Below are 13461 nucleotides of genomic sequence, written 5' to 3' on the forward strand. Positions count from 1 at the left end.
AAACAATGTCGTTGCCTTCTCGCTTAGTGAATACACAAGGATCCTGTTGTACTGCACTTAGACCCATATTCTGTAGTTTCTTTGTCAATTTCATGTACCATGATAGCCCAGACTGACGAAGTCCATAAAGAGCTTTCTTTAATAAACATACAGGTGACTTACTTGATTTAATCGCCTTTAACCAATGCTGCGCTGTTTCTTTAACTTTTCCACACAATATTGTTGAAGTTTTTCCCACTGGTTTTGATGAAACAACTTTGTTCAGGAATGGTATAAGATAATCGGGAATTTCCATGAAGACACTCTCTTCGAGCTCTCCATTTAGATATGCTGTAATGACATCCATCTGATGGATCTCCAAATCCATTTTTGCTGCCAGTGCCGCAAGTAGTCTTATAGATGTTGAACGAGCGACTGGAGAAAACGTATCATGAAAGTCTTCACCTGGTCGTTGTGCAAAACCCTTCGCTACTAATCGTACTTTCTGTTTTCCGTCATCTTTAGTTCGAAGCACGAATCTATTCCCAATAACTTTTCGTGATTTCGGTCTTTCGACCACTTCCCATGTTTTATTCTTTAGTTGTGCCACCATTTCGTCTTCTAGCGCTTTTGACCAAGAATTTGTTTCATCGCTTTCAAGTGCCTCCAAAATCGTTACTGGAGTTTGATATGTAGTGAGAAACGCCATTTCACAATCTTCAAAAACGTTGTTGTCAGGTTCATCATCTGAATGGTTTTTATCAGCAATTTTTCTTACTGAACTTGTATTTTCGTCTTCGTTGGATGATTCTTCACCATTCCGATTTGACGTGTAATATTCTTTTCGAGGCCTACCGCATGAATTTGTGCGAATAAGTCTCGGACGACCTCTTCTACGAATGGAGTTTTCTTCTCGCGTATCTGTATTTTCTACAATTTTCGGATTGACCGACAGTTTCTGATTTTCACAATTTTCGAACGCAATATCGATATAATCATTTGTTTGGCAGTCGTTTTCATTGTTAATATAAATGTTTTCGTATTTATTATGATAGATATTTTTGTTTACGAACACGACATCACGGCTTATTGTTATATTTCGTTTTGTAGATGACCACAGCCGATAGGCTTTCGCTTCGTTTGAATATCCAACAAACATGTAAGGTTCTGACTTAGAATCGAATTTATCTCTAGTCTTATCCTTTTTTAGGACATATGCTTTAGAGCCAAATACTTGAAAATGTACAATAGTTGGCATTTTACCAGTCCACAACTTGTGCGGTACTACACCGTTCAATGCTTTTGTAGGACACCTATTCCGAATATAGCACGCTGTATTTATGGCCTCTGCCCAAAAATTTGGCGGAACTTCAGCTTGTTTCATCATGCAACGGGCCATTTCAACTAGAGTTCTGTTTTTACGTTCAGCAATACCATTTTGCTCCGGCGTATATGGAGCAGTTAAGCGTCTTTGTATACCAAATTTCCTCAAGAATAAATTAAATTCAGAATTAACGTATTCTCTACCATTGTCTGATTGTAAAGCCTTAATTCGTTTACCCGTAAATGTTTCTACTGCTCTTTTGTATTGCTTAAATACATTTAATACATCGGATTTTTGTTTTATAAAATATACTTGACAATAGCGTGATTTGTCATCAATAAATGTTACGAAATATTTTGCATCCGAATTTGATGCTGTTCTCATTGGTCCGCACACATCACTATGCACGATCTCTAATAAGTCACTTGTTCTAGTTTCTTTACTCTTAGGAAATGGTTTTTGTATTTGTTTTTCACTAATACAAATTTCGCAAGTCGGAAGTTTTTGTTTAGGATTTAATTTTAATCCGTGTACTAGGTTATTACTAGCCAATTTTTTTAAGATCGTTTTCATTTATGTGGCCCATTTTCTGGTGCCACTTTTCAATGTCACATTTTTCTTCAGCAACTTGTGCAAAATGATTTTTATTTTCAACAATAAAAAGATTTCCACATCTTTTCGCTCGAGTTATAACCTTCTGATATTTGTCCAATACGATTGCATCTGAAGGGCGAAAATGCACTTCATATCCGCTGTCTACTATTTTTGATACAGAAAGTAGACTTGTACGCAAGTCCTCGACATATAGAACTTCTTTAAGATCAATATTATTATCACGACCGTATACGTCTACAGTTATTTTCATTTTACCGACGCCGTTTATATTTGTTGTGTTGTCGTTTGCTAAGTTAAGCACTTTATTCGATTTTTGAAAGTCTGTAAAATATTCACGGTTTGCACTTAAATGGGCAGTACATCCACTATCTAGGCACCAATAATTTTCTTTTATTGAGCTAATAAATGCATCTTCAACATGATAGCTAAAATTATTGTTTACAGATTTTTCCGAATTTTTCAATTGCGTGTTATTTTCAGCTTTTGCTTTATTTTTACATTCACGTGCAAAATGTCCGATTTTGCCACAATTAAAACATTGTTTGTTTCGTTTAGAATCACTGTATCGTTTGTTTTGTTTTGCGTTTCGGCTTTTATTTCGATTTATGTATAGAGAGTTTTCATCACTATGTCTGTCTTCTTTTGTCCTTTGCGATTCAGCTTCTTCTAATATTTTCACTCGAAGTATGTCTGGCTTTGGCAGCTCGTCGCGCGTTTCTAACGCGCACCTGAAAGTATTAAACGAATCGGGTAGGCTATATAGGAGCAGTATGGCCAGAAGCTCATCCCCGATGGTGACGTCAATTTCCTTTAATTTTGCCACGGCTTCAAAAAAATCGTTGAGGTGCTCTCTAACCTTTTCACCCTCCTTCATGCGCGAAAGTGCAACCTTTTTCAGCAACGTCGCCTTGCGCGCAGGCCCTTTTGATGAATATGTGGCTTGTAGTTTCATCCACATTTCGTTTGAATTTGTGCATTCTGCAATTAATCTTAATTCTGATGCACTTACTGATAACATTATATCAGCGCACGCTTTCTGATCAAAGCTGATCCATTTTGCAGCCGCTTCGCCCGTTGGACACGACGCAGTACCTTCGACATATGACCATAAATCGTTTTTTATGAGAATAGCTTTCATTTGTAATTTCCATGTATCGTAGTTTTCCGCGTTAAGCGGTTCAACTCGAATCACCGTTCCCGACATTTTTATACACGTATTAAATCTACTTTTTATGTGCACGTGCTTTTTACTTCGCAGTGGAAGCGTGCTGGGCCCATAACCTATTATATATTTTTAGCAAAAGTGAAACACGGTCCGATGTATTTTTAACATGTTCTTTACTTCGCTTTATTAACTATACTAAAAATGAATAATGAATAATAATTACAAAAGGAATATAGAATAATGACAGGGCAGAGTTGCCAGGCAATTAATATTTAAACAGTACTTTACATAACAACAGATGGATATATATTTTTCTTCTAAATGTTTAGTCATGTTCTTTAAATAAATAAAATAAGCAAATTATATATCCACCTCATTCTAAAAACAGTAATATATGTAATATTATATAACAGAGTTAGCAATAATGATATTCACTATATATAATACACTATATAATATTATAAAAATTTATTTATATACGAATATACTGCATGGATATATTTTTATTGCATCACGGACAACTTTTAAAACTAACCTAATATGTGCAAAATAACAGAATCTTGGATCTATTATATATAGTTTAGTTTTTTTGTAGCTCCCAAAACATCTAAAGATTTTGGAGACTTCTTGTAAATCACTAAATCCTGCTTATATTGGCAATGGCAAGAGAAATATGATATCAACAGAAGATACCGGTATACTATAGTACTACATAAAAAATATCTGCTATTAATATGAATAGGTAAGGATATGACGTCTATAGAAGAACCTAATGTCGGGCTAAGTATGCTTTAAATATTCGAACTTTAGACTGGATCTACAAAATACTTGTCCTTTGCTACCATGAAGCCATAAGAGTTTTCTGTAATTACTCTACTTAATAGTTGCAGAAGGAAGATTCAGGGTCATTCTTATGACCATTGGTTTCTTTTAGTGATTAAAATGTAAAAAAAAATTTAAAAAACAATTAAAAAGCATTTTATTGAATTTTATCAAAAATAAATATCGATGTTTTTGGTTCCGTTCCATGTGGTGATTTATTTTCGCGGAAGGTCAATATTCAATCAAACTTAAATACTTTATGATAAATAAATTATGTAAAATTGTGAATTTTACATGTAACGCAAATAAATAATTTATTATTAGTGGTTGCTGCTTTTCCAGAGGTTTGCTTCAACCCTTTTAATCCCGGAACAATTGCCATTTTCAGATTTCCGTATTAAACGATTTTTTATTAATTGAGATTTATTCTTGTCTACGTTTTCTGAGATCTTTTGGCACTTTTTCTTACTTAGCTCTGCATTATGGATTGGTTCTTCAATGTTGATGGATGGGATGTTTAAATTAGAACTGCAATCTTTTTCTATTCTGTAAGTCAACCCACCATTTTTTAAATGTGGTTTGATCACATTTGCATTCGTGTTCTTAGCTTCAGCAACTACCTCTTTGCAATCACTGATAACATTTGGAGTAACTACAGGTCGACGAGGTTGTTCCATGCCATCTTGACTTTTGGTTCCACCATTTTGACTTGTGGTTGCAATATTTTTTTTCGAACATTGACATCTACAAATTCCATGCTTCAAGTATGGATCTGGAGGGCTTTGTTCAATCTTAAGTTTTGTGGACTTATTAGTTTGTTGTGTTCCGCCACAAATTATATTGGCAAAACCCTTTTTCCCAATTTCAGCAGGTACTTTTTGAGTAAGCCGAGTGTCTGCAGGTGACCTTTGCTTGATATTATTTTTTGCATCATTTTTAGGAACATTTTTCAGGGGAATTGTGCTACGGACTGCTTTTGTTTGTAAGCACGAAAGTTTTTCATCCATTTTGACTGGGTTTATTTTAGTTTTTGGTGCAGGCTGATTTACTCTGTCATATCTCAAACGTTCTAATGCTTTAGGTGCATAAACCTTATAAGCTGTGTGCTTTGGCAAACAATCTGTGTGCTTTGGTATAGGTGCCTTAGCAGTGGACGTCTCAATATTTGTCTTTGTAGATTTCAAGAATTTATTTTTTTCTTCTAAATTATATTGAAATCGTTTAAGATCAGCGGTTACTTTTTCCCTACATCTTGAGCCTTAGGTGTGTTGTAAATTTTTAAAAGTTAATACTTATCATATAATAATTAACAACAGTGAATCCTTACCTGAATCCGATTTGGGACCGCTCTGCGCATCCCAGATTGTAGATTTATAATTGGTTGCATTCATTCGCTGTTTGGAACAAGTTTTTTGTGTCGCTAGTATAGGATTTTTTCTAAGTTTAGCTTTAACAAGAAATGGCGTTTTTTGAAAAATATATTGCAATATAATAAAAAATAAAAAAATTGCATAAAAGTAAAGGTTACCATTTTTGTCTTTTGTACTGCAGATTATGCGAGCCATCTGTGTTGTTATCTCCATATTCTTGAATCTCCTTTAAGAAATTGATATTTAATCAGGAAATAAATTTGAAACAACTTTGAAACAAACTATTTAGACAATAAATTTTTTTATAGAATATTTTTAAATGCTTTGGTCACTAAGTTCAAATGAAAACAAAAATGGCGTTTGCCAGATAATAATTACACAGATAATATCTGTTGTAATTGTTTTTGACGAGAGTCATTAACATTGCAAAAAAATTTTGCCAAATATTAAAACTTTCTAATATTAATTTTTAAATATTACACGTAAATATTTTTAGGTGGAACCAAGATCGAAACCTATATAGAATAACCTGCAATATTATAAGAAGCAAACTGATCTAAGTAGATTCTAAGTCTATCAAAGGAAAATATTGCACTTTAAGACGGAGTTTTGAACTGTTGACCCAAACACTTATGAACGCGAAATTAGGATTTTGACTGGTGTTTACTATTTAGGGAATTTGTATTCTATTACTTTTTAATAGCTGTCAGGTTTTGATAGAAATAACTAACAAATATAATTAAATACTATCATTTAAATCAGGGCAGTTCAGATCAGATGCGATCGCGGGCCAATACCAATCACTGTACAGTTGAGAGGGTCACAAAAACAAAATCAAACGTTCATAGTTGTTTCTGATAAAAAAAAATACGGTTGAAATTGCAAATTTCAGTTTTAATCAAATTAGAAAAAATTTTAATTCATATATTTGGTATACCATAAAAATATAATGTAGTTTTATCAGTATACCAAAAGAAAGTTTGCATAATAGTAGTAGATTAACAACATGTAGCGGGCCACTGCACGTCCAGCGTATGCTCAAAATAAGCTGAACAGAAAAAATTACAAATACAGTGGTACTTCGGAGTGTCAACAAAGAGACCGAAATATTAGAGACAGTAAAACGGCGAAATTTGGAGTTTTTTGGTCATATTCTGAGGCATCCGGAAAAGTACGGACTACTGAAATTAATCATTGAAGGTAGAATTGTAGACAGACTGAAGAATTGATAACGCCTCTGATGTTCTGACATCGTTGGCTAGAGTCCAGTAAATAGAGTAATGTTATATAACGCCTCTGATGTTTTGACATCATTGGCTAGAAGCTATTTAGTGGAAATTTGCATAACTTCTGTAGCATAATAATTAGCATAAGTTAATTTGGAAGCTCTCTTGAGTCAATAAAATTTTATAATAAAGACAGTCATTTTAACACTACAAACAGCGTCTTTGCTTTTCCTTGGTCTCAGAGCTTCGAAGTAGTCAATAAAGCAAATTTATTGCAACGACTCGGACCGCGACTGAGTGATACCTCAGCAAAATTAAAAACGACGAATCCGTGTCGTTACAAATTTATGTCAATGATTTGTTAAAAGTACAAGATCACTTTTTCGAGAAGCTGTAGATAAAGTCAAAATAGCAATCATGTTAGCCAACGTTCGAAGTGGACAAGGGACCTAGAAGAAGAAGAAGAAGCGGGCCGCATGTGTCCCGCGGGCCGTGCTTTGGACAACCCTGGTTTAAATGATATTATTTTCTGTCAGTATTACATTGAAGAAGTGTTTTTCTATTATTATATATTGTTGTTGAATATTCACTACTGCATAATAGCAGGCTATACCTACTGCATACTGATATAGTATTTTCTATAAAAACACTTAAAAGAGGCCTCTCATTCACATTTCTCAGGGAGAACACGCTTTCTACTTACAGCGTAACCATTGCAACACATGCTCACTTCTATTAAGAATTCCCAGCTCTATGAAACGTACTTTACAATATTTCAGACTGTTCCTTATTCGTTTCTAAACTACAGTTCCACTCTGCATAACATTAACCAATAAATCAATTGAACGCACTAAAAAGATATAAATAGGATTTCTAATAGTTGATTAAACTTCCAGAAGTATTACATTTAACAACTATTTTTTATAACATTATATGCATAATATTAAATATTAAATATGTACAACTGATATTAAAAGTAACCACTTATATATCAAAAATATTTATAAATACTTTTTATATACTCTAACCTACTACATCGTTTAGGAATCCGTAAAACTAATTTTATAAATTGATTTTACGGAGAAACATATTTTTCCAGCACAACAAAATTAACTAAAGAGTATAAATTAAACATTATTTTTAAATTAAATTCAACAATTTTATTTAAAAAAATTGTTTTTCAAATTTTAACTTAATCAAATTTAATAAAACTTTATGGAAAATATATTGTAAATATTTTTGCAAAAAAAATTAATATTTAAAGTTACTATATTTTTAATATTTTATATCAAATTATATCAAATCTTGTAGTATATTGACATTAATATTAATCATATATTTGTAAAAATATTTTAATATAATATTAATAGTTAACAATTTTATTTAATTGTTAATGTTAAATTATATTATAACAGTTTTATTTTTATATTCATTTCATTTATATCGTTTATACAAAAGTTATAAGTAAAACTAAAAAAAAACAGTTTCCGTTTAGAAAAATTACTAAGACAAATTGCAATCCTATAAAATTTAATAAATAGAAAATTAGTGTTTTGAGATAAATTTTTACACATCATTTTGATTTTATATATTTTAGTGAATATCCGAGTTTTGTTTGAAAATATTAATGCATAATTTTAAAAACTTATTTATTGTTAACTATTAGTTTTCATACCAAATCTTTCTAAAACAAATTAGATGTATTAATTATGTAAATATTTAATACATTACATTAGAAAAATATGTTTAAATTTAATTCATTATAAATAAATACAACTAATATACTATATAAACAGTTTAAGAAATAAATTCACGTGCCTACATACAAACATTTTAGGTAATCTTTTTAACAAATATTTTTTACATTTTAGTTTACAAAGTATTTCTGGTTAGTTTTTCTGCATCTAATCTTAAAGTAATTTTATTTTTTTTATTGTAAAACTAAACTCAATAAAGTGATTTTCAACTTAACATTTAAAGCGATCTTTAAAGTATTGAAGAGCTGAAATATATGGTGAAGCGTGTTTAAACTTTTTTTACGTATATTAGGTTTAGCAAAGTAATTCAAAATTAACGAGCGTTGCAGGCCTTACTAATATTTCATATTACGTGGACTTATTGTCTTCTGCGGATTCGTTGAAAGTATGTGATTTGTTTCGGGTATCCATCCACTGCTTTACAAATTTCTCATATTCTCGTTTACTGCGACAAATTATTACTAATGTGCTCGGACGACAACCTATTGATTTCAACTCTTCAATGCGAAACTTTGTAGTTTCCAAACTATGACAGAGTATACGCGGCACTTGTGCAATATCGAAACGCGAGAAACCACCTTCTCCCAGTAAATAATCCAAAACCTCCTTAATCTATAAAAATAACAGTTGAAACTAATAACAATTTCATTAGTTGCTTACACATACCTTAGTTACTCTAACTCGTTGTACTTGCGGATGTTTTGCCATTATAGCTTTAGCTTCAACTTCAGTGAATTGCAAGCGTTCGCCCAAGTATTTTGCTACAGTTTTATTGCCTAGCACTGCCAGTTCGTCTAGCGTTAGTTTTATAGACCTGTTAATATTGAATTATAATTATTTTATAATTATCATAATTGTATTGTTTTTATATGTCATTTTAGCAGTAATTAAAGATATAACACATATTCAAATAATGTGCTTCAGCATTAAATTTCAATATATCTTCATTTCTTACCTCTGCAATATATTTTCCGGACACCGTATCATCCATGGCATAACTTTCTCTTTTTTGGCAACCTTTACACGTTCTAGACGATTTTTTACTGATTTTGGTGTATAACGAAACGCCCATAAATCTTTTAACAAATTCATGGGTGAGACATTATAGTCAATCATATGCTTCAGATTTGATTCAAAAATATCGAAAGGCATCTCTAATATAAATAAACGTTTTGACAAATATTTTGTTACCACTTGAGGATCAACTCCTAATTTTTCACTTATATAATAAACACGATTGCCATAAGGAACTATATCTGCTTCACGACGTAAACCAGAACAAAGTGAATGTAAACGTGTTACACTAAGTTTCAAGAAAGGCACCCAATGATTTATATCTCGCATCTTTAATAATTTTAATTGTTTTAACTTTAGTTCCAAGCGTGCTAAAAATTAAACAAAAAAAAAATCTAGTATGTCACATACTGTGTGTATACTCACATTTTTCAATCGTTAGAAGCCATGGATACTCCAAACAGCTAGCCTTACTCACACCCTCTGCAAGCAGTATGTCTAATGAATATACTAAGGCTCGTTCACGGCAGGCACGCTGTACTGTCTCATCTTTAAGTATTTGTCGTATTTCATCATTCTTTAATCTAAAACGTGTACGCAATGCAGCGACAAATACATGTCCATTTTTTCGGCCCTCCTCGTCCCTTGGATAGGGTACAATATAATCTGTATCGCTATCATATAATGTATTGGTTTTAAAGTCATCCTGTGTATTTAACGCTATACCGTTATTTTTACATAATGTCATATGGTTTTCATTATGAAAAAGTTTATGCTGAAGTGCAATAATGCCCTGCGGTGTGCAATTTGTTTGTATAGTTATTGCACGTTGAAAACCGCATATAACCTGTCTTAACATTGTGTTATTGTACTCATCCAGTACTTAGATTTATAATTGTTTAATATTAATTTACTGCTTGGCTAGGAACATAAACTTATCAAAATTATTGTTAAATTATACTAAACAACATTAGCGGCCTTAGAAAAGTCAGCTGAAATATTATTCAACTGTCAATCATATACTGCATTACCAACTTAGCTGTCATGTGAAATCAAAAATAACGTTGCCAGATTCTTACAGCTTGTGAATTTTAATATTATACGAAAAATCCAAAAAAACCAAGAATTTTTTAATAGTTATATTTAGGTCGTGTGCGAGTTAGGCTAAGTTGCGTTCTAAATGAGGGAAATTCTAAATTGTGTCGATAATGTAGTGATGTGTCGATACGTGTTGATAAATGGCTAAATGTGTGCAGTGCAAAAAATCCTAAAAAATCTCCCATTTGGTTTAGCATCAACCGCCCAACAAGTGGCAAGTACTTGGGTCCTTTTTCGTCCTTCTATTCTGTCGTTATTGAGTTAAAGCTGGAGTGGCTTCCGTTGGCATAACTACATCTCTTGTTAATGCAAGCAGCTCATTTAGCTTGAGGTTACCTGCCAAGTCCCAAAACAGTCTTCTTCCTACTTGCCAGTGCTGGACATTGGCACAATATATGCACCGTTATCTCCTTTTCTTCTAGACATAGTCTGCAAGTGTCTTCCTTAGCAAGAGTTATCTTTTTGAGGTGATACTTGAAGTTGCCATGTCCAGTAATTAGTTAGGTCAGCCAGCTTAGGTTGCTCCGCGGATAGCACTTTTATCGCTTCCCTGACCCACGGTTTCGGCAACATGAGTTTAGTCTGTCTACAAGTGCTCAACTCTCTCCACCTGTTGAGATGAAGTGAGGTCATCCATTTATAGACATAGGTTGTCATCATGTTGAAACCCATTGGTATTATGGGTTCTGGGCCGCAGAAGTTATGGTTTGATCCTTGCTTTGCAATTTCATCTGCCTTCTCGTTTTGCTCAATACCGATGTGTCCTTTAACCCACATGACCATTAATTCATTTCCATGAACACATTCCATGAGCTTAGTTACACATTCTTGAAATAAGCTGTTAGCTATGTATGTCTTTTGCATGCTTTTGATAACTACTTGATTGTCCAGCGCTATCAGAATCTTCTTCTGATACACCTGACAATCCAATAGGTGATCCAGAGCATGTGAGACGGCCATAAGCTCCGCCTGATGGACGGAAACATATATTCCTAGATGTAGAGTACACGTTAGATTTAGCTCTTTCGAGAAAACCCCAGCACCAACTCTGTCATCCATCAAGGAGCCATCGGTAAAGTTGCAGATGTCATTCCTTTCACATTCATTATGTAGAATGCCGTTTACTATCAGTGTTCTATAGGACACTTCTGTCGCATAAGCTCTCCTCATAGTCTCCAATAGCATCTGCGTTACCTTGACCGCGGTCTGGACGAGGTCAAGAATTTTCCGATGACCCACCAATTTTCCTAAGTTGTTCCATGTGGAGCTCCGGTTCATTCTTTATACGTAAATCCAACCGAAGCAAACCTAGCATCGCCGCTAACACCGGTGTTGGTGTGGTGCGCATAGCGCCCGTTATTCCAACACAGGCTAGTCGCTGGACCCTATCAAACTTAGCTTCTATTGGTTTTGGGTGACTTCACTCCACCAGACAACTGATGCATATGTTACAATAGGTCTGACCATCATCGTATAGATCCAGTGCATTGATTTTGGGGATATCCCCCATCGCATTCCGCACACTCTCTTACACTGAAATAGGGCTCTCTTCGCTTTTCTGATCTTTCCATCCACATGTACATTTCAGGTCAGTTTATTATCCAAGATGATTCCTAGATACTTCACCGACTTAAGGGCTCCATTGACAAGCTTCTCTTCCTCGCGAAGAGGATAGTGTCTTATTTCGTCGCATTGATCAGGCCTTATTCCCTGCATTATTTTCCTACGCATTTGAGATCACTGCTTATTACGTTTCTAATGGTGTCTGGGAACTTGCCGATCACCATCAGTGCTATATCGTCTGCATACAAACAATGCCTTTGAAGTCAAGCTGTTGAAGTAGAGAGTCTATGGTCACGTTTCACAGGAATGGTGAAAGCACCCCTCCCTGTGGGCAACCTCTAAGTGCTCTGCCTCTCAATCCATGTCTTCCATTTTGTAGATTTACTGCTCTTTGCCTTAGCATGAAATCTATCCATTCAATAATGAGTGAACCGACTTTTCGCTCAGCTAGACCAGATGTTAATTTATCAAAGCTTACTTTGTCAAAAGCTTCTTTGATGTCCATCCAAATAATAATCCTAATATTCCCTTTAACATAACTCATCTATTATCTCTTAATATATTTAAACTAAAATAATAAAATTACCATAACAACATAACTTAAAGACAAAATTTCTAAAATTATATCCTTATAATAAAATCCCGCTTAAAAAGATATACCACATAAAGGTAAATTTGCAACATTAAAACATCTACAAGTAAAAGATATATTCTTTAAATTGGCTTCATGCAGGGTACTCCTGACCGTTATGCAATGAATATCCTTGCCAATTTCTCGGTTAACATAGAAATATCTGAAGATATTTCTGAGTTGACTGTCACATTTCTTATTACTTTGTTGCGTTCGCGGTCGTTCAAAGCTTTAGAACGGCGTCTGTTCTTTGCATTTTGCAATAATGTCGACGTCTTGGAACGTTGCACAATGCTTGATGATTGATGTAGCGGCTTCAATCCATCATTTCCCCAATGTAGGCATAAGATTTTCCTTGATTCGGTGGTTTCTTTATGTTTACACTTCATTATGCTCAAAATGGATTGGATTTGTTATAGCCATTATAGGTATGCGATTTAGTCATTAAGACGTTTTGAGATAGAAATTATCCATCACGTCAGTTATGATATAGAAATAACAGGTCTTTATGGTCATCACTGTACATCGAATATACTTTTGAAAACCTATTCTAATATATTCTTACATCCAATACGTCCATTTTACCAATAAATATGTTTTTTAAATGTAAATAGAGTTTATTAATAATTTTGATTGTTTTTTTTTTTTAATTTCAGTTATTGAAAACTTATAAATGTACATTAATTCTCATAATGATTAAATGTAATTCTCATTTACTTAATTATTTGTTTTCCATAAATCCTTTCTACAGAAAGTAGAAATTTAATTTCAATTTTAATATTCTGAATAAAATACTTCATAAGTTTATAACTTCAGTACCAGGAATATCTTTCATTAAAAAGTTTAATAAAAATTATTAATTGATGGAAATATATTATATATAAATGCTGATATCAT

At 33.2% G+C, this 13461-nt stretch overlaps 2 protein-coding genes across 2 annotated transcripts; both read right to left on the reverse strand.

The window, feature by feature from the left end:
- Window positions 1-4063: 4063 nt before the first annotated feature.
- On the reverse strand, window positions 4064-5544 carry LOC119663497. The gene is made up of 3 exons (XM_038073104.1): window positions 5434-5544; window positions 5233-5352; window positions 4064-5163 (listed from the first exon to the last, which is right to left on the reverse strand). The coding sequence occupies exons 1-3, from the start codon at window positions 5486-5488 to the stop codon at window positions 4226-4228; spliced, it is 1113 nt and encodes a 370-aa protein (XP_037929032.1). The 5' UTR covers window positions 5489-5544; the 3' UTR covers window positions 4064-4225.
- A 2782-nt stretch (window positions 5545-8326) lies between these two features.
- On the reverse strand, window positions 8327-10304 carry LOC119663498 (transcription termination factor, mitochondrial-like). The gene is made up of 4 exons (XM_038073105.1): window positions 9699-10304; window positions 9214-9643; window positions 8925-9072; window positions 8327-8870 (listed from the first exon to the last, which is right to left on the reverse strand). Exons 1-4 carry the CDS (start codon window positions 10129-10131, stop codon window positions 8607-8609), a joined length of 1275 nt encoding a protein of 424 aa, XP_037929033.1. The 5' UTR covers window positions 10132-10304; the 3' UTR covers window positions 8327-8606.
- Between the last annotated feature and the right edge of the window lie 3157 nt (window positions 10305-13461).

Source organism: Teleopsis dalmanni, unplaced genomic scaffold (assembly GCF_002237135.1).
Source record: "Teleopsis dalmanni isolate 2A unplaced genomic scaffold, ASM223713v2 unscaffolded_contig_0480, whole genome shotgun sequence".
NCBI classification, from domain to species: Eukaryota; Metazoa; Arthropoda; class Insecta; order Diptera; family Diopsidae; genus Teleopsis; species Teleopsis dalmanni.

Bases quoted from the DNA above. Each gene is read 5' to 3' on its own strand.
- LOC119663497 (XM_038073104.1), bottom strand. From the start codon at position 5,488: ATGGAGATAACAACACAGATGGCTCGCATAATCTGCAGTACAAAAGAC. The intron at 5,353-5,433 runs GTAACCTTTACT...TTCTTGTTAAAG, and splicing joins CAGTACAAAAGACAAAAATG to CTAAACTTAGAAAAAATCCT. The intron at 5,164-5,232 runs GTAAGGATTCAC...AACACACCTAAG, and splicing joins CGGTCCCAAATCGGATTCAG to GCTCAAGATGTAGGGAAAAA.
- LOC119663498 (XM_038073105.1), bottom strand. From the start codon at position 10,131: ATGTTAAGACAGGTTATATGCGGTTTTCAACGTGCAATAACTATACAA. The intron at 9,073-9,213 runs GTAAGAAATGAA...CAATATTAACAG, and splicing joins CCGGAAAATATATTGCAGAG to GTCTATAAAACTAACGCTAG. The intron at 8,871-8,924 runs GTATGTGTAAGC...TTATTTTTATAG, and splicing joins AACGAGTTAGAGTAACTAAG to ATTAAGGAGGTTTTGGATTA.